The sequence below is a fragment of the Periplaneta americana genome, chromosome 2 (assembly GCF_040183065.1).
Source record: "Periplaneta americana isolate PAMFEO1 chromosome 2, P.americana_PAMFEO1_priV1, whole genome shotgun sequence".
Taxonomy (NCBI): Eukaryota; Metazoa; Arthropoda; class Insecta; order Blattodea; family Blattidae; genus Periplaneta; species Periplaneta americana.
Genome location: NC_091118.1, coordinates 112,110,468 through 112,138,126, shown reverse-complemented (window position 1 = coordinate 112,138,126; position 27,659 = coordinate 112,110,468). Strand labels below are relative to the sequence as shown.

At 36.1% G+C, this 27,659-nt stretch overlaps 1 protein-coding gene across 3 annotated transcripts in view; it reads left to right on the top strand.

The window, feature by feature from the left end:
* nbs (nibrin) overlaps positions 1–24,278 on the top strand; it is a 102,267-nt gene extending 77,989 nt beyond the window's left edge. For all 3 annotated transcript variants that reach the window (XM_069818293.1, XM_069818291.1, XM_069818292.1), the window contains exons 6-10: positions 5,240–5,377; positions 11,311–11,671; positions 13,610–14,147; positions 20,679–20,837; positions 23,470–24,278. In XM_069818293.1, coding sequence (XP_069674394.1) covers positions 5,240–5,377; positions 11,311–11,671; positions 13,610–14,147; positions 20,679–20,837; positions 23,470–23,670 — 1,397 coding nt within the window. In that variant the 3' untranslated portion in view covers positions 23,671–24,278. The remainder of the gene's footprint in view (positions 1–5,239; positions 5,378–11,310; positions 11,672–13,609; positions 14,148–20,678; positions 20,838–23,469) is intronic.
* The last annotated feature ends 3,381 nt before the right edge of the window (positions 24,279–27,659 follow it).

The window sequence follows — 27,659 nt, the reverse complement described above, 5'->3', positions numbered from 1 at the left end:
GACTGCGTAAAGCAGGGCTGGGCACTGAGGCAGTAGAAATTGCTCTTGGTACCCAGCCCTTGCATAAAGGTTCAGATTACACTGTGAAGTGAAGAATTTATTCTAATCTTCATTATTTGTTCTATTGCAAAAACACTTTCCAACATAAAACTGCTACATTAATAATGTTCATACTCATATAGTTACTTATCATTTAAAGTCCTAGAAACTTTTGTCAGGCTTAAAACCGACTTGTACATTTTCTGTTTATTGTATCTTTTCCACAGCATTTGTAAAATCCAGAAAGAGATCGTAGAAATTATCACATTGCAATACTATATTTTTCAAATTCTTTTTCTGTGTCTTGTATATGTATTGTAGTTAGTGTTAGTGATGGTAGTGGTGATATGAAAGAGAAAGAAATGACCAACGAATTTTGTCTGGAGCCTTCTCGCAGGAACAGAGTTCTTTTATATGCTGTAAATCTACAACTTACTTACAGCTTTTAAAGAATCTGGAGGTTCATTGCCGCCCTTACATAAGCCCGTCATCGATCCCTATCCTGAACAAGATTAATCCAGTCTCTACAATCATATCCCACCTCCCTCAAATCCATTGTAATATTATCTTCCCATCTACATCTCGGCCTCTCCAAAGGTCTTTTTATCTCCGGGCTCCCAACTAATACTCTATGCATTTCTAGATTTGACCATACATGCTACATGCCCTGCCCATCTCAAACGTCTGGATTTAATGTTCCTAATTATGTCAGGTGAAGAATACAATGCGTGCAGTTCTGCATTGTGTAACTTTCTCCATTCTCCTGTAACTTCATCCCTCTTAGCCTCAGATATTTTCCTAAGCACATTATTTACTACTGATGTTACCCCTTCTGTTCTATATAGACTTGTAACATTCCAAGTACCAAATCTCATAACTTTATTCTTTGCTGGAGGACCATCCCTCATTGGCTGTCTGCGACTGCTTATTTAATATATTCGCAGTTACCTTCCATATCTGGAAGTCGTCTTTTCTATCTGCAACCTGAGGACGCACTGTGCCATGGTGATAAGGACCCAAAATACATGGGGAAATCTGCAACACAGGACCCAGAGCTATATTTCCTTCTTGAAAGAAGCCATGCTAAGGATTTTATCACATTCAATCCATCGCCAGGTTGAACCTGTAAACCTCTGATTCAACAACCAACATGGTAACCATTAAAGCGATCAGGATGGCTCATTATATAAAAGTAAACAATAGAAAAAAATAGTGATGTTTCAAAAAAATTGTGAATATTTTTTTTTAAGATAATCCCCAGGATCTCTTATAAAGAAACGATTGAATTTGACCTAGGCTACAGTCCGTCTATATACAGTATGTTATAGCTTAACAAATTTAACTAAAACACTACTTGATTATCTCGAGTTCTAGTCCTTAGGAAAGAGGGAGGAAGAGAGAGAAGGAGATATGAGTGGAGTGTTACTCAGTCTGCTGCAATTCGTAGAGTACATCAATACATAGGCTATAGAATGAAATTGGTGTCAGCAACATTGAATTTGCAGGCATATTGTACAGCAAGTCTACCTACAGTTTGTCAAATCTTCTAAGAGAAAATATTAGGGATTGACTAGTCATCTGTAAATCTAGTGTTATAGAATCTTCCTAGTCGGCAATCAAGGCAGAAATGAAGAATCCTTAATTATGACAGTTCTGTTGGATGATCTTTTCTATTGGCAGTGATGCCAATCAATATCCTCTCAGATACTTACGAGGATTGATGTTTGAAGGACACAGGAATAGGCAAAGTGAGGAGAGACCAAAAGTTGGCGTATTTTATGGATTTACCTCAAATTGTCATATAATATTAAATAGTTTTTTATCCTACTCTTTGGTCAATGTGGCAAGCATACACACACGTACATGCAACATATGTACAAGCTGTGTGGAGGCGTAGAAAAAGAAGACAGGAAAGGAGATTTGAAGAGAGGGGAACAGATAGAGAGTGATTAAGTGTGACAGTGTATATGTGTTTGTGTGATGAACAGAACTAGTTCCCATATTTGCAGTATTTAACATCTGTGTATGTAAGGGATTGTTGTGAATTTGTTGATAGGAAGATTTTTGAAAGATTGTTATAAAAAATTAAGGGGAGAAACTTGTAAAATTTTGGTCATTTTCAATCAAAATTTGCATTTCGGTTTTTGGTGAAAAATGAATCAGCAATCTTGTATTTATATATTGAGCACGTTTCAGAGCTCTGCAGTGCTTGGAAGCATAAAAATTACGCCATATTTAAATGGCTGCATGCTGGAATTTGAATTCCATGCAAACTTTATAAGCTGTTTTCTCATACTTTTTCGTCATGTTGAAAGTGTAAAGATTTTTACAATTTTGATGCTAGGAATATGACATTTTTACTATTGTTCCATAATGGTTAACAAAACACAGTATCATTTCTTTGATAAACAAAATATTTTTGATATTAAAAAATGAAACATATTTAATGGACACTAAAAATTTTAATTTTGAAGTTGCATATTCTTTTAAAAAAAATCTGGCCATCTATAGATGGAAATTTTAAAATTCTGGATACTTAGTTAATTTCTAACCATTTCAGAGAAGCCATAAAAAAGTCATGCATGAAACTTGAATTTTGTAAGAGGAGATAGATTGTGAAAATATGCATTTTTTTTTAAATTTGAATAACTCAAAAACCATTCATCTGATCATAATGACTTGTATGCAAGAATACTTACAGCAAGGGAATGAAGTGTACAAAATATGAATTCTCTATTTTAAAAATTGTAGAAAACAGAAATTTCACCATCACCCTCCTACTTGAATATAACTTCACCTAAAATAGCATTTTGTTCATGTAATATATTACTGTGAAATATATAACAAGAGAGCAAATTGAATTTGAATGTCACCATTTATTTCTTAATTTGTTTAAATATGAAAGTAACAATTCACTGTTGTTACATTCATTTTAATAGAGCATCTCTTAGGTCCAGATAGCAGCATGAACAGTAGTGGCCTTTTCAGCTGAAGTGGAGATTTATCCAATGGTGGGATGCACGTGAATTTGCGAACACAAAGGGGGGTATGATAAGTGGACATGGACATTTCATGTGATGCAGCTATAAAAAAAGTAGTGACTTTCTCAGTTATTGTGTCAAAAATACAATGAAGTATGTTCCAGTTTCATGACTGACAATTTTTTCCTTGGTTTATTTTCTTAAATAAGAGATATTGTGGAATAAACCCTTGCAAGCTATATTTATAAAAATGTTTAATTTATAGAAAACATTTTTAATGTATTGTATATAGAAGTGCTGGGCATGTTTGTTGGGTATGTGTCTTGGTACCAAAACACATGAGTATGTTAAAGGAGCAATTCTGTTGTGCCTAGTTGACCTGGTTGGCGAGCTGGTGTAGTGCTGGCCTTCTATGCCTAAGATTGCGGGTTTGATCCTGGGCCAGGTCGATGGCATTTAATTGTGCTTAAATGCGACAGGCTCATGTCAGTAGATTTACTGGCATGTAAAAGAACTCCTGCGGGACAAAATTCTGGCACATCCAGTGATGCTGATATAACCTCTGCAGTTGTGAGCATTGTTAAATAAAACATATCGTGTTGTGCCTATAGTGTGCTGAATATATTATAATGAAGTGTGAGCACTTTCGAATTTGTCACTGTCTTTATTCTGCTTGAGGCCGGAAGAAGTAATCCCTGCCTGGAGATCCAAATTGAGAATTGTTTTCCCTCTGGGATATACTTCTCTTGACATCATGCATAAAGATATTGGAGAGTGATGAAGCAATATCTTTATGCATGTTTGTCTGTGTGTGATAAATATTGGAAAGCAGGAGAATTAATGGCTTTATTGCCAAGAACTCAGCATTAGAAATTTTCCGTGAAAATGTAAGAACGTGAAAATACTGTATTTACGCCATCGAATATAATACACACCAATTTTTTTTATCCTAAAATCCAGAAAAAAAACTGGCTAATATAATACTCACCTGTGCTAAAAACCACTCAAGATTAAAATTATATTATCAAGACAGGTTATAAAGGCACTCCCTTAACTCTAGCTATAAATCATATTCATCCTCATTTGCAATATTGAACTAAAAATTCTGGTCAACAGGTCTAGGTTGTTGCCAGAACACTGACTAATGTCATGTTACTCTTTCGTCATTAGTTACTGGTAAATTCTTTTGGTTTAATTAAAGATTCGCAGTTGTTAGGAGTTGTATTCATAAAATATTTTATTAAGTCATTCTAATAATTAAAAATATTATTCTTATCAGTGATTGTTGTCAAAAATGGACAAGAAATCACGAATGAAAAGTGCGCAAAAGACGAGAAAACACGAACTTTCTGTCAGTTGTTTCCCATCACATCTCGTAACATAAATAAAGCGTTAATTTTAATTTGTTCGAGGCTGAATGTTGAGTGAGTTTTCAAGACGACATTTTATCAAAAAAAAAGTGCTTATTATAATCATGTAAATACGGTAAAATATGTGTTCATTGTTAAGATGTGACTGATTTTGAAATTCCCGGAAATTCGAAGCTGTCCATTCTTGTCTCCGCACGTGCTAGCTTCAGTAAACTGATTATGCTCCATTGGAAGAATCAATTCAAAGAGGGAAAAGAAGTATGTGCAGAGGGCAGAAATTAAACATTCTAAAGAATGAGAATTCAGTCTAAAGCATTGAATACAACTATCCTAACACCCCTCCAAACTGAAAATATTTTGACAATAGACTCAACCCTATATGACGAGAAGGTTGCTTATTGGTTTTTGAACTCAATGAGTGGACGAAAGAGAAAGTGTATTTTTAACTGACTTTTTCTTTTCTGTAAAATAATCACATGTTGTTAATTATTAATGTTATTTCTGATGTAATTAAATGTCATTTCAGTTATACGTTTTTCTCACTTTACGTTTTTTTCTTCAGACTCCATAATAACGTATAAATGAAGTTTTACTATACTACTACTATCATCACCACCACTACTTTCGAATTTGTAAGAATGCTCTTTAATACAATAGAACTGGTCTTACCTTTTGTACAGTACTTGGATATAATATTTGGTCTATTTTTACACCCACTGTACAGTGATTAAACAAATAACTCAGAGGCAAATATAAACTTGCATAAGTTGATTGGCATAATACCTGTCAAATTCTAACTAGTTAATGAAATGATAAAAATTCTTAGTTGAGGTTTTGATTAATTTTCAGGTGCAAAGGCAGATGTCTTTGAGCAGAGTGGAATGACATATGAAGATCTCATTCAGCCAAGTGTCATTGTTATGCAGCATTCATTCAACAGGACATCCCAAGATTCACAGGTGTCTGGCTCATTTCAAGAAGTGGCAAGTGAGCTCACAAGTTATATATCGTAATAAATACATAAAGTATAACACAACCACGACTCCCACCAAAGTATAGTTAACATAAGCTGAATAAATAAAAGTGGGATACAGGGCGAATTTAGTTGTAAAACTTATAAGGAACTCATCATACTTAACACACTGCTATATTCAAGCAAGAATAAATAATAAAAAAAATGTTGGGAATTTGAGTAGGCTACTTTGTTTTTCACCTCGGGTATTTTGACTCATTTTATAAAAATTGTTAGTTTCTCTTCTTGAGAGAAACAGTCTAATGTTCCTGATATCTATAAAGAGTTAAGGAACAGACATACTTTTCCTTATCGTTTGTTGAAACACAAAGCAGCTGCTGTGCCTCATGCACTGAATGTGTAGGCTGTACTAACAATGTTGATAGAATGTTTCTTTCATCTGTCTGTTATGTAGCCTGCCAATTCGTAATAGCAAACATCCTTTTTACATTTTCATTATACATTCATCTGAAGTTTGATTAGTGTAATATGTTACTAGTCAGCAATGTATCCTATGGAGTGGGAAAGGAACTGACCAACCTACCCCATTATCTCCTGGTTTAGTTGCCTCATGAGTGGTGGCTTATTGGTGTCACTTATGAGTAGAGCCCGGATTTTATGTAATATGAAAATAAAAAAAAAATATATGTAGCTAAAAATGGCAAAATATGTAGATCAGTATGTAACAAATAAAAAATATGTAACTTAAAATTAAACTTTATTAAATGTATTTTTGCACACTGATAAAAAATTACAAGCACACACAGGGTGCAAATTAAGATTTCTGATGAGGGGGGGGGGGGATAAAATCCTAGATAGAGAATACCATACATAAAATTATTATCCTCATTCGATACGGTTCAACACTTAGTCGCACTGAGTTGCTTGTCTTGCATCGTGATTATAATAATAATTATATCCATGAGCAGGCTTAAGATAAGATGTGTAATTCCTAAGTTATTGATTGTTGTCAGCTTACCCAGTGATGATAACACATTAATATTATTTTATTTGCTTGCTTTATACTGTACTTTATAAAGTATACTTGTATTAAAACAATTATATTTTGTGAGGGGGGGGATAGAAGTTATCCCTGGCAGGGATGTTAATATGAATTTATAAAAGGGGGATAACTTCCCAACAGGGGGAAATCCCCCCATCCCCCCTCCCCCATTAATTCGCACCCTGGATGCACATGTGATTCAACCTCATTTAATTATTGTTTGGAATTACAACCAATAATTAAATATTTGTCCATATTTTCTGTGGTCATTTAGTGTCGTCAACGGCAACCCATATGCAGGAATCGCAAAGTTAAGCTGTAATCATTTCCATTGTGTCAGTATAGCAGGAGTTCAAATAAAATCAGATATGTGTTCACCATATCTGATTTTAAAATTTCTGCGTGTCTGTCCGATATATCTGTTTTAGCATGTTGCATATTCTATACTGTAAATATCACTAGTGTGTAATTTATTATATTTATTGAGACTGTTATTTAAATTGTTTTTAAGCTTGTTATTAAGGTTTGTGCGCTATTGTAATGTTTTCTTTGTTGAAAAAAATTGCTGAATTTGTTGGAAATATATTTGTTGTATGTTAATGTTGCATGTTTTTTTTTTTCTTTTACAGCGGTGAGGGTTGTGAACTTTTTTTATCTGTTTAATCTTTCTTTTTTATGAATTAATTTCTTTATCACTTTAGTATTACATCCATTTTCATTGGCTATTTCTAATATTTTGTTGTATTCTTTTTTGTATTTCTTATTTAATGGTATATACAATAATCTGTCTATTAGAAAATTAAACATACTGAGTTTATGCATTGTAGGGTGTATTGAATGTGTTTCAATAATCATTCACTAAACACATATCTGATTTTAAAAATAACCGTAAGAAATCAAAATATGCTGCTCATTTGATAGAAACTGGTCACGAACTAGGACACAGCAAAGATACTTTTAAAATCCTAAAATCTTCTTCAACAATAGATTAATAAACAGCGGTGAAGAATTCTATATAATTAAACAATATTGAGTCATTGAGTGTCTCGTCAACGGCAACCCATATGCAGGAATTGCAAAGTTAAGCTGCAATCATTTCCATTGTGTCAGTATAGCAGGAGTTCAAATAAAATCAGATATGTGTTCACCATATCTGATTTTAAAATTTCTGCGTGTCTGTCCGATATATCTGTTTTAGCTTGTTGCACATTCTATACTGTAAATACCACTAGTGTGTAATTTATTATATTTATTGAGACTGTTATTTAAATTGTTTTTAAGCTTGTTATTAGGTTTGTGCGCTATTGTAATGTTTTCTTTGTTGAAAAAAATTGCTGAATTTGTTGGAAATATATTTGTTGTATGTTAATGTTGCATGTTTTTTTTTTTTTCTTTTACAGCGGTGAGGGTTGTGAACTTTTTTTATCTGTTTAATCTTTCTTTTTTATGAATTCATTTCTTTATCACTTTAGTATTACATCCATTTTCATTGGCTATTTCTAATATTTTGTTGTATTCTTTTTTGTATTTCTTATTTAATGGTATATGCAATAATCTGTCTATTAGAAAATTAAACATACTGAGTTTATGCATTGTAGGGTGTATTGAATGTGTTTCAATAATCATTCACTAAACACATATCTGATTTTAAAATAACCATAAGAAATCAAAATATGCTGCTCATTTGATAGAAACTGGTCACGAACTAGGACACAGCAAAGATACTTTTAAAATCCTAAAATCTTCTTCAACAATAGATTAATAAACAGCGGTGAAGAATTCTATATAATTAAACAATATTTAGAACATGGTACTATAATAAACGAAAATATGATTCATAATCATAACCCATTATACACTCTGTGATTTAATAAAATATAGTCCCCCACACTTCTATCATAACATTTAATATCACTACGCGGATGTAGGAACAGCAAGTAATACTTAACATCAGGTTAGTTGCATACAAACATGAACAAACACCTACATTCAGCTCCGATCATTAATACATAAGTATTGATATGGACGCGAAAATATGCGTATGTCAAGGCAGCACGCTAGGAAGAATGGAAAAATGCATACGACACAAAACTTCAATATCAATGAAACGAGAGATGGACAATGACGATACCTGACGTCTACTTCGAGTACGAAACAGCTGACCAGAATAAACCAAGGAGGAAAACATAACGTGAGGCAGATATAAAATACTGCGGACGAAGGATTAGGGAAACAACTGCTAGTGTCTGAGGTCAGGAGCATAGACAAGACTAATGGAGGAAAGGCAAGAGAAGACATGAGAAGAACGAGTGAAGGAATGAAGCGACTACCAGATATTAGTGATTGTGAGGACTGAATAGATAGGGCGTTGGAGAGGTTATAGCGAAGAAGAAGAGTGCTAAAAAGTGAGTGCAGGAAAGTCAGGGGTGGCAAAAGTGTAAGAAAAGGAACAGAGAAGAAAGTGTTAAGTGTAAGAAGATAGGGTAAGAGTGTAATAAGATAATCTATCAAACAATGAATACAATGAGAATTAAAGTGGGAAAAAAAAAAAATATATATATATATATATGTGTGTGTACTGTATATATATCTGAATAAATGTGAAGTGGAATGGGAGAGAAATTGGAAGTGTAATTTAAGTGAATTAGATTTTGATGTTTTTCAATGTTTTGGATTGGGAGTAGTAGCAGGGGTACTATAACTGTAGGAGTATTATCGAAATAAATATATGGATAGGGGTAATAAAATAGGAAATTTAGGAGCGAAGCGAAAAGAAAGAGATAAATATGTAAATAACGCAGATTATGAAGGAAGGAATATGCAATATTTAATAGGAGTGAGAAATGGAAGGGAAACAGTCTAGGTAGGAGGGAGAGAATAGAAGAGGATAAAGGGGGAAGGACATATAGCAATTCAGTCATAACAGAACATTAGAAAGCAATCAAGAAATTCTCGGAAAAGAATACATTAATAGAAAAGAGTTATATGTATAAAGGGATGGTGGATTGAAAAACAGAAATGTGAAGGTCCACCATAACTGTGAATTGTAAAGTTGAATGACAAATAAATATCAATATCAATAAGTATTGATATATAAATGCAAATCTAAAGTCAAATTCATATTCTTCGTTAATATAATATCAAATATTTGTTTTCAGATTATGATTTTGAGCATATGATGGTAATTATATGACCGTTGTTGAACAACTTATATCCATCGTGACATCGAACAACATTTGACCACAGTGAACATTCTTGACTCAACATTTGGTGATACTTTTGCGTCGTATACACAAAACATTATATAATTACTTTAATACATATAAAATAGAAAGTTCATAAAAGTTTGAAAACTGAATGTAAAAAAATACGGTTATAGGGCTCGAACCTGCTTCCTTCTGCCTGACACGAAGTTTTAGTCGACTGAGCTATTAAGACGAGATACAAGACCTTTCTTCTGTGAAGCATGTGGATCTAATCATGAATAACCCAAATTTCGATGTTGCTGCACAGTTTTAATATATAGGCCTATGTTTTTATAACACATTTACATATATTTTTGCAGTTTTTCAAGCTAGTTTCGGAACTAGTTAACAACAAACCTAATACATTGAATTTAAGTAACTGAATTACGCATTATCTTATGTATCCGAGCTTCGAGCCTCTAATCATGCACAATGTATTGTATCTGGGACTTAGATTATTTCATCGTTTCATTCTTTTTTTGAGGGACTGTACATCTGCACATGAAACATTCAAGCATTTAGAAAACGAAACGCTATTATTAAGCAAACCCTGCTGCACAATACTCATTAATCTCATTCATATATTAGAACTTCCTACTAATGATATTGAGCAGTTGCATAGTTCAGTTGGTAGAACAGCTGACTATGGATGGAAAGACAGGGGTTCGATTCAGGGTGGTGACAAGATTTTCTGGCTGCCAAATTTCCAGAATGGCTCCGAGGTTCATTCAGCCTTCTATGAAATTGAGTACTGGTTCTTTCCTGGGGTTAAAAGGGCAGTCAGAGCATGACGCCAACCACACTACCTCATTCTAGTGCCAAGGTCAAGAAAACATGAGACTCTACCTCCATGTCCCCCAAGTGTCTTCATAGCATGGAAAGGGATTACCTTTACTTTACTTTACTAATGACTCACAGTCTTAACTATATTAACAGTCAACTTGCATAAAACAATGACACAGCTTTAGTGGGTGGGCCAGGTTTGAATTTATTGTCTTCAACATGATTACTGTGATGATTTCATTCTGCTAGACCAACTGTCCTGGTATTCTCTGTTATTTTACCAATGAAACTCATTTTTTTTAAAACAAACCAGTATCGCCATTGTGTTTATCTATTTAAAATTTTTGCACATTTGTCAAACAGTGATCAGGAAATCTAATCTCGCCATAATGTCTGACTTTCATTTTACATTCGTACATGAGATGCATGTCTGCAGTTTCTCGATTTGAATACACTTCCATATCACGAAGTTCAGCAATAAGCTGCAAAAATACATATTGATGTTGTCAAGAGAAGTAGCCGAATTTACAAATAGAACATGCTCGTATGTTATTATGACAATCAGCGAAATCCTGTATCTCAACTCTCAGTATTAACTGAGAATTCTGTTCGTCAGAAGTTGGGTAGAGCTGTAAATAGTAGCTCAGTTCATTGAAAGCAATGCTGGAACAACTTTAACTTGAAATTAGAGTTCCTCCCCCCCCCCCCTCCCGGCCCTGAATCTGTCCCAGAACTGGGTACTACATTTTGTGAAATACCTTATGTATGTTTGTACATTTAAGTGAAATGCTAATAAAACAATATTGGAATATGAAAATGTCTTAATTTTGACGTGAATATGCACAATTTTTTATCCTGTTCTGTATTTCTTTTGCAGAATATTTAAAATCCAAAGGGAAGCGGGTGATCCCAGAGAGTGAAATTGGTCTCGCCATTTTGTACTGCTCGACAGACCGACATTGCAACCCAGACTACCATGTTACCCTTATACTCAGTGGATCTAATGAGGTCCATAGTGAGCCACAACTTGTATTGGCTTTGGATACTCAGGACTCTGAGTCAAACAGAGCGAAGCCCACAGGGATAGACATAATCATTCCAGAGAGTGGCACGGTACGCAAACCACCAAGCACAGATACCGCTGCAGCTCCTGCAGCTGGTGAAATTGTCAGCAAAGTGAAGAAGGAACGTTTGTCCATAATGGACGAAGTTGATGCTGCTGTCATGTCCCCAAAAAGGTTAGAAGCCACAAATTTTTTGCTTAACTTTTAAAAAAGAATACCAGTAATCACAGCATTAGCATAACAGCAATTATTAATGCAGCTACTGCAAAACTCATTTTGTACTGTTGAATTACCACATTTAAGAAGTTCAGGATATTTAGTGAAGGTGTTCTGATATTAAAATTAAAATACAAACTGCTGAGCCATTTATATCCGAACCCACACTTTCTGAAGTCAAAATTGTGCTAGAAAAGCTGAAAAAGTACAAGTTTTCAGGTAGCGATCAAATTCCAGCAGAATTACTACAAGAGGATGGAAGTGCATTATCTAGCGAAATTTATAAGCTTGTACTTGCTATTTGGGAAAAGGAAATTGTACCAGAACAATTGAAGGAGTCCATAATTGTACCTATCTGTAAGAAGGGGGCCAAGACTGACTGTAGTAACTGTCGAGGAATATCAGTATGCAGATGAAATTATTGGGGATAGGCATAATAGATCGACTATTGATCAGATTTTTTGTATTCAACAGATATTGGAGAAAAAATGGGAGTATAAATATACAGTACATCAGTTATCCATAGATTTCGAAAAGGCATATGACTCAGTTAAGAGAGAAGTTTTATATGATATTCTTATTGAATTTGGTATTCCCAAGAAACTAGTTCGATTAATTAAAATATGTCTTAGTGAAACGTACAGCAGAGTCTGTATAGGTGAGTTTCTGTCGGATGCTTTTCAAGACACTGTGGGCTAAAACAAGAAGATGCATTATCACCTTTACTTTTTAACTTCGCTGTAGAGTATGCCATTAGAAAAGTTCAGGATAACAGAGAGGGTTTGGAATTGAATGGGTTACATCAGCTACTTGTCTATGTTGATGATGTGAATATGTTAGGAGAAAATCCAGAAACTATTAGGGAAAACATGGAAATTTTACTTGAATCAAGTAAAGAGATAGGTTTGGGAGTAAATTCCGAAAAGACAAAGTATATGATTATGTCTCGTGACCAGAATATTGTACGAAATGGAAATAAAAAAAATTGGAAGTTTATCCTTTGAAGAGGTGGAAAAATTAAAATATCTTGTAGCAACAGTAACAAATATAAATGACACTCAGGAGGAAATTAAACGCAGAATAAATGTGAGAAATGCTTGTTATTGTTCGGTTGAGAAACTTTTGTCATCCAGCTGAAAGTTAGAATTCATAAAACAGTTATATTACTGGTTCTTCTGTATGGTTGTAAAACTTGGGCTCTCACTTTGACAGAGGAATGAAGTTATCATAATTGCTCTATCTTAATACTTATTTATAATATCAACATTCAGAGTGTGAGTACAGTATGTTGGGATACTGTACAGTTCGTATAGTTCTTCTATTATTATGCCGATGTTGATATTACGAAGGGATGGAAAAGATTTTAGTATATTCTCAACTCCGAAAGTTTGATTGATTACTCTATGCTGTCGACTCAAGTATGTAGATGAAAGGTCGCTTGTCTTTTCAAATTAAAAATCAAGACATTCTGGAGATGACTCCACACATTGCGAGTAACAGTATTTGAAACACTAATTTTGTTGGATGATGTATACTGCTGTACTGTTCAATTTGTCATTTTATTAAAAAAAGAAAAAGCTTTCTACTTCAGGTTAGTTTGTTATGACAACTATTGCTGTGTATCACGCACCAATGCTGTTCGATGTTGTGCATAATTTCGTTGCAGTTACCCAAGAATGTACCATCATGTTAAAACTTATTTTCTCTGCTCATGCTAACTACTATTTGATTGAGTTGGTAGAAGCAGCAGCATCCTTCTTTTAAATTCTCTTCTAAGACAATCATACCAATATGGTAATGATGTAAATATGTAATTGTTGAATAAGTTTAGTTGTAGATGAATATTGAAATATTGAATTGCTTCAGAAGTCATGCTAATAGTTAATGTTTTTTCAGGAAAAGAAGTTCGGAGGATGATGGCTTCCTGACTGCATCAAGGTGCAAGATGCAACCCATAATAAAAGAGGAAGTTGAAAGCAATAAAATAGTTGTATTTTCATCCCCATCCAACAAGAAACCAAGGCAAGTCACAAGGATGAGTGATGATGAAGAAGATGACTTATTTGCATTCCCATCTGACAATAAACCAAAGCGAACATCAAGAATGAGGGATGATGATGATGAAGAAGAAGATCTGTTTGCATTCCCATCTGAAAAGAAACCAAAGCCAACTACAAGCAGGATAAATGACGATGAAGAAGAGGAGGACTTATTTTCCTTTGTCAAAGAAGAAAAACCTATAATAGTTGTAAATGAAAGTTCTGCAGATTTCTCAAAGAAGAGGAAGTCATTGAAAAAAGAACATGATGCAGAAGAGTTGAGTCCCTTAAGCAAAAGACCTGCCCTGGAGAAGGATGTTTTTAAGCAAAGTAAAATAGAGCCCCAGAGGAATGATGTCACTCTTGATGGTTTTCTTACTGTTAACCAGGACAAGGTAGGAATGCCCTTCCTTTACTTATTGAGAAGCGATGGTTACCGTGTTTGCCATTAGATTTGAGATTTACAGGTTCTTAGCAGCTCAAGAGTATATGTAAAACTGTTTTGTTTCTGAATATAAATAATTTCTAAATTTCATGAATGTTGATTGGATAATTGGAAATCCGAATATGTTATGGTGCTTGGATAATTGGAGTTCTGCCATATTATATTTAGTCACATAGTCCCGCTGATATTAGTCAATATGAGAACTGCTATTGTTACAGTAAGATAATACGAGTATTTCTAAAGTTGAAGTAGTGAAAGTGAAACTCTAAATAGAAGTGAGGCAAAGTGCGAGATACGTGACTTTTGTGACAGTTGGGTATGAAGGATTTCAAAGACATGACTTGCAAAGGAATGTAACAAGAAAGTGATACAGACTCTAGTGATTCTATAATGTTAGTACTCTTAATCTCATCAGTTGCACAGAACACAGAATAAATTGGTGTAAATCACTGCAAGTTGAGGGTAAACATATCATTTTCAATCTGGATACTGGATCTGAAGTCATTGCTTTACTATACAGATTTGTAAAACTAGTTGTAATGATTGATAGATTAAAAAAAAAAAATGTAAGCTTAAATTTATTAGGAGTATGTGGTGGCTTTAAAATTAACCCTTGAATTGAATTGAAAAAGGGGAGGGCTTGACAGCCCTAGCACTGTGATCTGAAAGATCTGTTGCGCATCCTAACAGTCCAGTAGTTTGATGTTCTTAATGAATTGAATCAAACTATGGGCTGGGACAGTTGATAGCTCTTCAAGCTTTGGAAAATGCTCTCTGATGGGCGAGTGCATTACAGTTGCACAATAGATGAACTACAGACTCATCTCCCTATGCAGCACAGGTTGGGTTGATGTTATGTCCTATTCTCTGTAGGTTCTTCTTGAGGGCACAGTGTCCTGTAAGGAATCCGACTGCCCAACGGAGCTGTTTCTTGCTCAGTTTTAACAAGTTGCTTGACCTTTTTTATTAAAATTTCTTATGAGGGGCTTAGAGTGTCTGCAGCCCTCACTTGAGTTCCAGTAGCTTTTATGTTTCCCTGATAACCTGCTTTACTGGTCTTTTAGAGATGTCCCAGCACAGGCTCAGATCCTATGAATGGGATCTCAGTTCCCTTTTTGGCAGCCTCATCTGCTCTCTCATTACCCTGAATCCCTGCATGTCCCGGCACCCATTTCAGCTGAACTGTGTTATGTTCAACCAGTATCATGATGGACTCGTGGAATTCCGATACCAGTTTCGACTTAACCAAGAGGCTTCAAGTGCCTTAAGTGCCACTTGGCTATCTGAAAGTATAAGAATATGTCTACGATTGTAGCCCTTCCTAATACTTTCCCTGACACTGGCTAAGATAGCAAAAATCTCAGCCTGAAAGATGTGGCATATTGACCCAAGCTAAAAGAAAGCTTCGTGCCACTTCCAAATAATCCAGCACCAGTTCCTAACTTGGTTTTGAAACCATAAGTGTACCAGACTGGACCCTTATTGTTCTCAGGTTTAACCTGACTTTCTCATTCACTGCGCTCTGGGTAAGTGACAGTGAATTTATTGTCAAACGAAACCCTTGGTTCTAAGATGTTGGTTCTCATATTGAGAATCCGTTAAACATCTTTGTCCCAAGGGAGCCTGAGATGATCCAAGTGTTCAATATTGACCACCGTTGGCTGGCGACAGATTCTATGGCATGCCATAAGGGCCTCAGTCTCAACCCAGATATGTAATGGGGTGAGTCCTATCAGCATTTCCACTGCCGCAGTGGGAGTTGTTGCTATGCAGAACACCCTTTGCAATTTGTTAAGTTCAGTCCTGTAGTTCCTTAACTCTTGGCCACCACATAAGTGTGGCATAAGAGAGTAAAGGTCTTCCCATAGTGATATATATCCAATATATAATCGTAGGTTTTAGACCATAAGTCTTACTAAGCATTCTTCTAAAGTAGAAAAGTTTTCCGGGCTATGAGGCCGTGGTCTGTTGGTTGTGAGACCAAACGTTTCGTTCACTGCTGCGGTGAACATCTTCAGTGGTGTCTATTGCTGGTGCGGCTGGTTCTACTGCGCGTGCCGATTACAGTCTGCACTGGCTGCATCGTTGTATATATAGTGCGGGAGGGGGGGGGGGGGGCTTGCTGTTGTCGCCTCGGTCTGCACCGCACCAGCAATAGACACCACTGAAGATGTTCACCGCAGCAGTGAACGAAACGTTTGGTCTCACAACCAACAGACCACGGCCTCATAGCCCAGAAAACTTTTCTACTATTGATGCCGGCCGTGAAAGCCTACACTCCAATATTCTTCTAAAGGTCCAAAAAACCCTGTGGGACTTGGCAATTCAGAAATCTAGAAGCTTTTTCCAAGTTAATCTGTTGTCTAGGATAAGTCCTAGATACGTAACTTGTGAAGAGTAGGATATCCTCGCACCAAAAAAAGAGTAGGTTCCTTCAAGTTCCGTATAGACCTCTTTCTTGTGAAAGGTACCACTACCGTTTTGTTGGGATTAACAGAAAGTTTATTTCTGTTGGACCAGGCTTCAATCTTTTTCAGTGCAACTTGAAGCACTTCAAAGACTGTATTAGGAAATTTCCTTTTAACAATTATTATAGCAATATCATCTGCAAATTCGATGGTAAAATACCCAGCCCCATTGAGTTCCAGCAACAAGGCATCCACAACCAGGTTCTAAAGAGGTGCGAAAGAATGACACCTTGAGGATAGCCCCTGGGCATAGTCACCTTTAACATTTCCCCAAATAGGCTCATGGTAATTTGCCTGTTTTCTAGCATAAAATGTATCCATCTACAGATGATTGTAGGGACATTATGCTCTTGAAGGGCTTTTGACACCACTTCACATGAAGTTTTATCAAATGCTGCTTCTATATCTAGGAATACTCCAATGGCACCTTCTCAATAGATGACACAACATGATGAAACGCTGCTTCTATAGATTTACCTAGTAGATAAACAATTGGTACTTGTGTAAAGAAAAAGAGAAATGAGGCAAGGCTTATTTGACGATATGCCTTGGTCTCGGCATAGCTAGGTTGCCCAGGTTTGGGTATAAACGTCACTTTGGTCTGTCTCCAAGCCAATGGAACATAACCAGAGACTAGGCAGACCCTATAGATTCTGCAATGTAAAGACTGCAGTGTGTCAGTTCCCTGTTGCAGCAAAGCAGACATGATCATATCAGGATCTGCGGACTTACATGGTTCAAAAGAATTAATGGCCCTTCTTACTGTAGTAACAGTGATCACATCCCTGACCAGGTTCCAATATTCTCTACTCGAACATAAACAGAGCAGATTTGGTTGCTCCAGATAAGTCAATTTATCACTGTCTACTACTTTTGAATCCAAAAAATGAACGCTTGCTAGATGAACCAGTGTTTCCATATCGGACTGAGTGTAACTACCCTCTTGTAGCTTCATTATGCTTACTATCTTGTGAGCACCTTTAGCCATTAGCTTCACGAGTCTTGCACTCCTAGGAATGTTTTCCATCCCCTCGCAGTGCTCCCTCCAAGCCTGCATTTTGGCTTTATGAATAGCTTTATTGTAACTCGTAAGTTCCCTCTGATAGGTGGTCCAATCACCAGTTCTTCGTGCAAGTTTAAAAAGCTTCCTTGTTTTACGTCTAAGTTCGTTTAGCTCTTTAGATGACAAAAGAACTTGCCTTGGCGAGCCAGCAATCTTAGCTTGACAATTATTATGATAGGATAGGAGAATGGACTGTTGCAGCTGATCAACAGCCAACTCCACATCTATTATAGAACGAATGTTCCTAGAGATACCTGATATCATTGCTGAAAGGTCTTTTTTATATCCATCCCAATCAGTTTTCCTTGGGTTCCTATTGATCACTGGATTAGTGATTTGAGATTTAATTCTAAAGTAGATGTGCCTATGATCGGATGCAGAAGTGTCCGATGATACATGCCAGTTTGAAACTAGTTCCTCACTAATTTAGTCCCTAGTGTCGTGTCGACAACTTCCCTCCTCTGTGAATTAGCAAAAGTTGGTTCGTTACCTTTATTAAGAATATTTAAGTCAGTACTTACTAGATATTCTGCCAGCTGTTCACCTCTTGGACTGTTGTCAATGCTTTCCTACAGCACATGGTGAGCATTGGCATCAGTCCCTAAGATGATTTCCTTACCCGTCTCAGAACAATGGGCAATTAATCTCCTCATTGTCTCCGATGGTGGGTTGGGTTCATTATAAGGGAGGTATGCAGAGGAAAACAATAAAGTCCTCTTTCTGCCCCCTCTGCCTCTGCCCTCGACAACTTCCCTCCTCTGTGAATTAGCAAAAGTTGGTTCGTTACCTTTATTAAGAATATTTAAGTCAGTACTTACTAGATATTCTGCCAGCTGTTCACCTCTTGGACTGTTGTCAATGCTTTCCTACAGCACATGGTGAGCATTGGCATCAGTCCCTAAGATGATTTCCTTACCCGTCTCAGAACAATGGGCAATTAATCTCCTCATTGTCTCCGATGGTGGGTTGGGTTCATTATAAGGGAGGTATGCAGAGGAAAACAATAAAGTCCTCTTTCTGCCCCCTTCCATTAGGGATGTTTCAATAGTTGTCACATCCCTAGAACAAAACTTCACGTGGAACAAAGCATTAATATATTTTCTAACGTAAATGCTTTTCAGTATTGGGAATATAAAGTGTGCCCCCAGTATAGTTAACTCCCCTGATAAAACCCTTGTATATCCAAGGTTCTTGAATGAAAGCAATGTCAATATTTTCCTCAGCTAGCTTCTTGCTCAATACGGTAGAAGCTGCCTTGCAGTGTTAAATTAATTTGAATTATTTTCATAATTAACAAATCAAACACTTACCTTAGACAGCCTCTTGAGTTGAAGTCTCCCCAGACATTCCAACATCCATGGACTCTGGAGAATCCTTCTTCTCAGCTGCTGCCTCCTGTTCTTCCTGAGCCTCTTTTTACTGGGATTGAATAGGATCTGAAAGGGACCCCAGTAAAGACAGCCAGTCCTTTGTCCGTGATTTTGGCAGGAGATTCCTGGTCAATCATCATGATTAATTGCTGCCTAGTAGAATCAGTCTGCCTGTGAACTACTTTTCAGTGCTCTGTACAGAGCCCCTGGTTAAGTAGTTGTATGCGTTTAAGGAGCACTTTTGGATCACTGGTTGTTAGATCCTGGGTCCTAAATGCCACCTTTAAATGGTTTGGGAAGGTCTTTAGCCTCCACCACCTTAAGGACAAAATTGTCCCTGATTTGAACTCCATTTAGATGTCTCTGGAGCCAGTTGCAGGACTCCTGATTCTCACATTGGTAGATCAGGGCCCCATCTTGAAGTGAGAACTTTGTGACGAGTGGTAGAGATTATCCAGATTGCGCTTCATCTATACCCCTCAGGATCACCTCCTGAATATGCTTGACATCATCGACTACAAGGTTGTCATCGGATAAGATACCCCAATGATGGCCATCTTGTATGAACCTAAGGCTTCACCTGTGTCTCTTAACAGGTTTAGCTTTAGCCGAAGGTGATGTGTCTATACTGATACTAGTTCTTTTTAGAAGTCCCTTGGCCAACTTGGCTCCCGCTACAACTAGGTTGAGGAGAGGAATCCGGTTGCTAACTCTTTTCAATTTCCTTCTAGCCGCCCCTGATAACTTTTTAGTGCTCAGGTGCAGCCAATTTATAGAAGAGGCAGTGATATCCATATCCTTGTTAAGTGATAGGTTTCTCTCAACTGGAGAGTCCCTGTCACCCATCTTTGTTTTCAAATGTTGTTTATGTAATTCATCCATTTGGAGTCCCACGAGTAGACTAGAGAAATAAAAGTCACCCAACACAGAGCTCCAATTGTATTGAGAAGACTAAATAGTGCAGGGTTTCGCCTGTGCCCTGCAGAGATCGTTAGTGACACTGTTATTTTACTACTCCAGTGCCATACAGCCCTCGGCATGATGCATTTACACCTTGGCTTGAGTAGACCAGAGCCCATATATGGTAACTGTACTCCAGCTGAGAGACCTGCTGAGGTCCTCCAACTGAGAGTCCCTTTGGGTTGGATTTTGGATGGAAGCCACTTCTTTGTGTGGTACCTCCACCGTGACCTCTCTGGTATGAGTAACTCTGCCATACTGCTCCCGGTTTCATTGTATACTCACAAGACCCCCCCCACCAACTTCAAGGCATGCAGTTTGTGGGGGAGGGGGAATTAAACCCTTAAAACAGGTTCAATTTGAGATCGAAACAAACAACTTTATTTCAGTGATAGTTCTGACTGACGAGGAGAGTTTGTCGCATTGATTTTATAGATTTTTACTCTGCTGACAAATTAAACAAGTTTTCTTTTGGATATGGAACCAAGACGATATTGATATCCTTTCTTTACATGACGTAGTTTCAATATTCTAAAACCACATCAGTCCCTTCACCATAAAGCATCCAATCATAGTATTTATTGTGATAGATATTAAATTTGTGTTCTTGTATATTTTAGGAAAACGCAGTTATGGATGAGTCATTTCTGAGTCTTGCAGAGAATGTGAAAAATGTAACAATTGTGGAAGCAAAACTGTTGATTTCCCCAAGTGTGCCAGCTTCTCTCAGTACAAACAACAGCTATCCAAGTGGCAGTAATTTCAAGAAGTTTAAGAAGGTTGGTAAGCTTTATAATTATTTTATATTGATAAAATTATGAAAGTAAGTACCGTATATTTCCAAATGTAAGGTGGGCCTTTAACCCAATTATTGGCCGCTCAAAATCAGGGTGCGCCTTATATTCACGTGTGCCTTACATTCGCATAGAAATATGAACATATCACCGATACCACAAAACTACAGTATTCAAGCCACCCCTACATATTCATACAACAATAACGTCACCTCATAAAATTCACAAGTTCAAAGGTAACCAATGCTAAAATATTATGGCACTGCACCAGGTATCACTGTCATTCTTACCGTATATTTGCTTGGTTAGTATTACTCGACTGAGGCGAGTGGAGCCTCAGGCATAATGTGAACTATCACGATAACACTATATGAACACAGGAGCAGTACAAGTTGCGCTCCGGGCTGCAGGACTCCACTGGCCTCGGTCAAGTAATACCATATTTCTCTTCATTACAAGCAACCTTAATCTACATAAGTACAAACTCATTCACTTCTAGCTTCTTACTAATGTATTTCTCCTTTTAATTTATTACCGGTACGTAATGGTAACATGATAATACACATTGTTGTTCTCAGGAACTATGGGTACTTTTAACAATGCACTCACTTCTAGCTTCTTACAAATATTATTTTCTCTTTTCAGTTATTAACGGTAACATAATAATACTCATTGTACTCAGGAATGGTACTTTCAGCAATGCACGCTTGGTAGAGATGGTTTAAAAACATGATAGCAAACAGAAGAGAGAACATTAAACTTGTTATGGTATATTAAAATATTTTCGCGACCTGCTTGTAACTTTTCGCTTTCCTATCCTACATTTTTTATTTTGTAGTCAGTCTTATATGCGGAAAAAAAAAATATATATTTTTTTTTACTTTATTATATCTTGCATTTGAGGTGCACCTTACATTCGGAAATGTATGGTACATATAGATCATTTTTATGTAGGTGACTTATATTACCAATTAAGCTAGTATGCATTTTTTGAACAAACAAGTACATGCAACTATATAATATTTGAGGTGTGTTTGCATTTCGATATTATGTTAATTAGTACTCCTTCAAGTCGTAGTGTTCTCGTTAATATTGTTTCCTCAGCATTATTTCTTAGTTGTTGATTTAGGTACAGTTCTAGTTTATTATTTCCATTTTTAAAACTAAGACTGATTGTTCCTCAGTTATTGACTGTTCTCCTTTTTCCATACCAATTTAGTGCAGATAGGATGTTCCTATAGTCTTGCATATTGGCAGAAGATCCTGACTAGTACTGCATCGTTTTCTTTACAAATAGTGCCCTTATTTATATGCAGACAGTTTCTTTTGCACAGACGTGCTTGATTGGACAGTCATGAATGTTTCTGGACATTACATTGTCTTTGCATAGTCATTAGTCCATCCCTTTGTTTTCATGTAGCTAGCATTAATCCATGTCTATTTCAGTCGTGCAATGGACATTTGCATAGAAAATCACTGTAGGGTAACCATATCTTTCTTTCCAGCACTAGACTTCATTTATCTCTATATATCTGAAGCTGAGGTTGTTGACCACATTCAATGGAGAAATGTCTTCACAATGATAGTACTCCTTTAGGGTAGTTACTTCTCTCGGTTATGGGTTTCCAGCAAAAACATCCATAACTTAGTGTCTCCTATAAATGTGCAGTGCCAACATCCAAAGTGATGGATTTGTCAATAAAAATTTTAGTGGAGTCTTCTCTATTCCAAGCCTTTCAATCTTCTTTACTAAGCCAGTCCTCATATCATTATCATATCTGCACTGCAGGAGGGAATGCTTAATGGAGTCTTTGTCCTCATTGAACACTTTTCAATTCACTTCAGTATTTGTCAAACTGAGCCTGCTTTGAAACTAGTGGTAACATACAAAACTTTCTGTGAATTGTGCTATTTTATTGAAGTGAACTTAATTTATATAAAGTAAATGATTGTGACTCATGTACTTTGTCTTTAAGATTAATTATTGATTTTTTCCTAAAAGAAAAAAATATAAATCTATGTGACAGATGAGACATACCTTGTGATGGATGTGATAAGTGCAAATTCGTAACCATATGGTACTGCATTTATTACAGGAATATATATACATTAAATATTACACAAATTAGTACACATAACATAAGTGTTGTTTAAAGAAAATCCAGTAAAACAATACACATTCACTTTAGATACATATATACGCAGTTCACTCCAGCCTCTACCTGAGAAAATCTGTTGGCACTTGGCAAGAGATGGACATGTCCATGTGAATGAACAGTTCATGCTTCCCTATGCAGACCAGACCCAGTCCACTCTCCACCGCTTAGCTTCCTCAGGACTGGTGCTCCACACTACTGTGATATAAACCTACTGAACATGAATATCTGGAATTGGTCTACATAGGAACTCTCTATATAAGTCATTGGAATTTAAAAATCGGTATTTCCTCTGAAATTTCTAAATGTTATGAATACGCTCGAGCAATTTCTGAGGTTTTCTTTTCATTTTTAAAATTTTGTCTACAGGCTCATTTACTCGTGGAATGCAAGATATATAAATTTAATGATTTTCTTACTGTGTGGAAATATGGTTATTACTTCGCAATGTTCTCTTTCAGGTGCGGCCGGGTGGCTGTAATTCTGTTATCAGAGCTAATGACATGATTCTTTATGAAGTCAGTAACAAAGGAGTCAGTGAATGGCCTGACAAGGTGCATGATGAAAACGTCAGTGATGACGAAGAGAATGATGATGATGATTGGGCTTTTATTAAGCATTCACAGAGCATTAAGAACAAAACTCGAGCAATGCGCAGATAGATTTAAAAATATCACTTTATATATATGAAAATATTTATGTGAAGAGTGAAAACGCTGCCTTAATCTGCAGACTATTATAAATCTCCTTTTTAAAAGATGGATAACAATATAATAAACATTCATCTGAAATATAGTAGGACGATTGCTGAGTATTCAGTTTGTTTTATAGCCAGATTTGTGTTCCCTTGAACTCCGTCTGCTGAGGGGGAAGCAGCAACCCTACACAGGATGAAGCCTCCTCTTTCTGCCAGCATTTGGTGTGTTATCATGGAACAGTACTGTTATGACTTCTTCCACCATGGGGCAGTGAGATGATCTATATTTCCTATCAGTCCGCACTTTCTCCAGGAGAGTTTCCAGCATATAGATGCCATTCACTATTTCCTCTTCTAGCTGGGTGTCGCAAGAGGATAACACAAGATCTGGTTCACAACCCGGAGCACCTGACCATTGGGCATGAGGAGTAGAAAATATACATAAAGTATGTCTCACTGACATTTGGATACTGATTTAAAGTTGAGCTGCCAGGAGTGACTGTGACAGCTTTCAGTAATATTGTATGTTGTTACCTGTCAGCCTAATAGAAGGATAATAAATTGGGAAAAGATGCTGCTAGTACAATTTTATTATGCTGTGGAATAAAAAGGGCACGAGTCATGGAACTTAACTTTACAGGAAACACTAAAAACTGTCTGTTAACTAATAAAAATATACTTAGATCTCCCCTCCCCCTCAAAAGAAGACAGAGAATATGTGCTTTCTCGTACTTACTTACAAGTACCTTTAAACAACCTGGACGTTAATTGCCACCCTCACATAAGCCTGCTATTGGTCCCTGTCCTGAGCAAGATTAATCCAATCCCTAGCATATCCCACCTCCCTCAAATCCATTTTAATATTATCCTGTCATCTATGTCTTGGCCACCTTAAAGGCCTTTTTCCCCTCAGGTCTTCCAACTAACACTCTATACGCATTTCTGGATTCACCCATTTGTGCTACATACCCTGCCCATCTTAAATATCTGAATTTAATGTTTCTAATTATATTAGGTAAAGTTCTCCATTGTGTAACTCTCCATTCTCCTGTAACTTCATCCCTCTTAGCCCCAAATATTTTCCTAAGCACCCTATTCTCGAACACCCTTAACCTCTGTTCCTCTCTCAAAGTGAGAGTCCAAGTTTCACAACCATACGGAACAGCCAGTAATATAAATGTTTTATAAATTCTAACTTTCAGCTTTTTTGAGAGCAGACTGAATGAAAAAAGTTTCTCAACCAAATAATAACAAGCATTTCCCATATTTATTCAGCATTTAATGTCATATTGACTGTCATTTATGTTTTTTACCGTTGCTCCAAGGTATTTGAATTTTTCCACCTGTTCAAAGGATAAATTTCCAATTTTTATATTTCAATTTCGTACAATGTTCGGTCACGAGATGTGCTTTCTCTAGTGATGAAAATATTTTACTTTACTTTTATATTCTTCTGGAAAAAGAATAATAAAATTCATGACTCATTCATGCATATCAGATTAATATATAAGATATTCTTTAGCTCTCTATTACTGAGGGTTTAATTTAAGAGTAACAAATATTAACCTCAATTTGAATGAAAGTTAAATAAATATTAGTGCAAAATGACATACATTATTACCAGTACTGGGTATCATTATCATTGTCTGCTGCTGTAGTTGGCCATCCCATTAACTCCTCCCATAAGGGGTGTACTTCATGAGACATGTGAGATCTGTCATCTTATTTATCTATCTTATGACAGCTGTCATATACCTTTCTTGCTGATCAAGCCAAATTTTGATGGAGATGAGAGCCTCGAAGTTCGAAAGTATATGCAATTGCTCCATCAATGTAGTCGTAATCTTCATAAAGCCTGGTTTTGCATATGAATATTCAAACATATAAAACCGAGAGACAGAGAACAGCTTCCTTTTCTCTGGTTAGGTTGACTGTCTCTAGAACTATTCTATTTCTTTTATTAAATTCAGCTATTAATGCAAAAAATTGAAAATGAAATATTGAATGAGGTAAACTTCACACATTTTCTGTAATTGGATACTTTAAAGTAGAAATGTGCAAAGTGCCAAAATCATAGAAAACGAAATTATTATGCAGAAAAGTGCAATGTGCCTAGGAGGATGATGTATGAAAGAGGCTACATTCACTTGTGTTTCTTAAGCGAGATATTTAGATGTTACGTTGCCAGCACCATGCAGTTTCAGACAGTAAGCGCCCTCTTGAGCTGCATCATAGAATGCAATGGATCTTCAACTGGTCATGTTTGTGCCCAAACTTACACACAGCAAAATGTTTTACAGATGTCAGCTTTCACGTTATAACTTTGGAGTTTGTGTATGGAATACAATGCAGTCTATGTGTATGTGGGATGAAAGCATCGCGAGTAGAGGTGCCAATGATATTGCCTCATGTGTACTAAAACTGATGAATATGGACATAACAAACAAGAAGAATCTGATAACTGTGCAGCTGAAAACAAAAATCGTGTAATGGTTTTCATGTGTCTCTTTTTAGTTGCCATTGGTTTATTTGAGCACATAGAACAAGCGGCCACAGTTTCTTGCAATGCGATTCTGATTTCGCTTTGATTGAAAAACGACAAATTGACAAAAGCCTTCATTCCTAATGACCTGCTTAAAATCGTACAAGACTCTAAAGTTGTAAAACCATTTCAAACCGTTTCAATGCTAGAGTCATATTTCCTTAATATGCAAGATGTTGCTGCTCAACTAATTTCCATCAAGAACTTGAATATTTCTAAGGCATGTTGCATTCCGTATGATGCTAGTAAAGCAGGTAGTGTTTCTGTGAAATAGTCCCATGATAATGAAGCAGTGCATACCATTAAAGTGCTTAAAAAAAACGTGAAAGATGTGCAGTCAGCATTGTTTCAAGTTAAAGAATAAATAGGGAAATTACTGAAGAAAAGAAGGGGGATCTACTAGCAATGACTCCCTATCTTCCAAATGAGGAGCATAGGCAGTTCTACAGGCAGATCTGTGAGTAAAAATTGCTCCAGAATAGGAAAAAATAGGTATTGGACTTTGCACCATTCTACTGCAACTGTACCCATTACTTAATCCTTTTCACAATCTGTGTTACATAATTAAATATGGAGAAATAATGTCTTTACATACCACTATTATTAATGAGTAAACACTGTACTATTGCTGTTTTCTATCAGTAAAAAAAACATGACACAAATACGTGTACAATTATTCTTATGGCTACATTTTTTTATCTTATCTCCAATGTTTCATTTTGGCATGTTGCACCCTTATACTTTAAAGTATCCAATTGTGGATACTACACAAGATTTGAATAAAAAAAGACCTCCTACGTCAAATTTACAGATAATTATGTTAATATTGTTAAGGATTCTTTGGGAAAGCCTAGTGCAGTAAAAATAAATGAAAGCTTTTCAGGATTCAAGGAAATAAAAGACTATACTGCTGTAGCATTGGAAACTAAAATTTTAAATTCAGTGGAAGAAAACGGTATCTCACTATCCAAGTACTGTAGTCAAGATTATGAAGATGCAACAAATACAACTTTTACAATGGTGCAAAGCAAGAATTGAACAAAAAATGGCAAGATATGTCCACTGCAGCACATCATTTGAATTTAGTTTTAAATATCCTGCTACATAATAAGATATTTTTTTATGTAGTTGGAAGACTTCATCTGTATCTTTCAGTCAAAGTACAAAGTTATGAGAAATGTTGTCCTTAGCCTCTTACTCATTAAACAGATTTTGTCCTACACATTGGAAATCAAGATTCGAGTCAATAAAAACTCTAAGGCATGGATATTTAGATGTACTGTAATGAAAATTCTGACTGCAGTAGTGTTGCAATCCAAAACTGTCAGCGACTGTAGCAAAACCAGTACTCTGAAAAAAACAGATGGAAAAATATAATTTTGTCATGCATTCCAAAGTACTTGAAACTATTC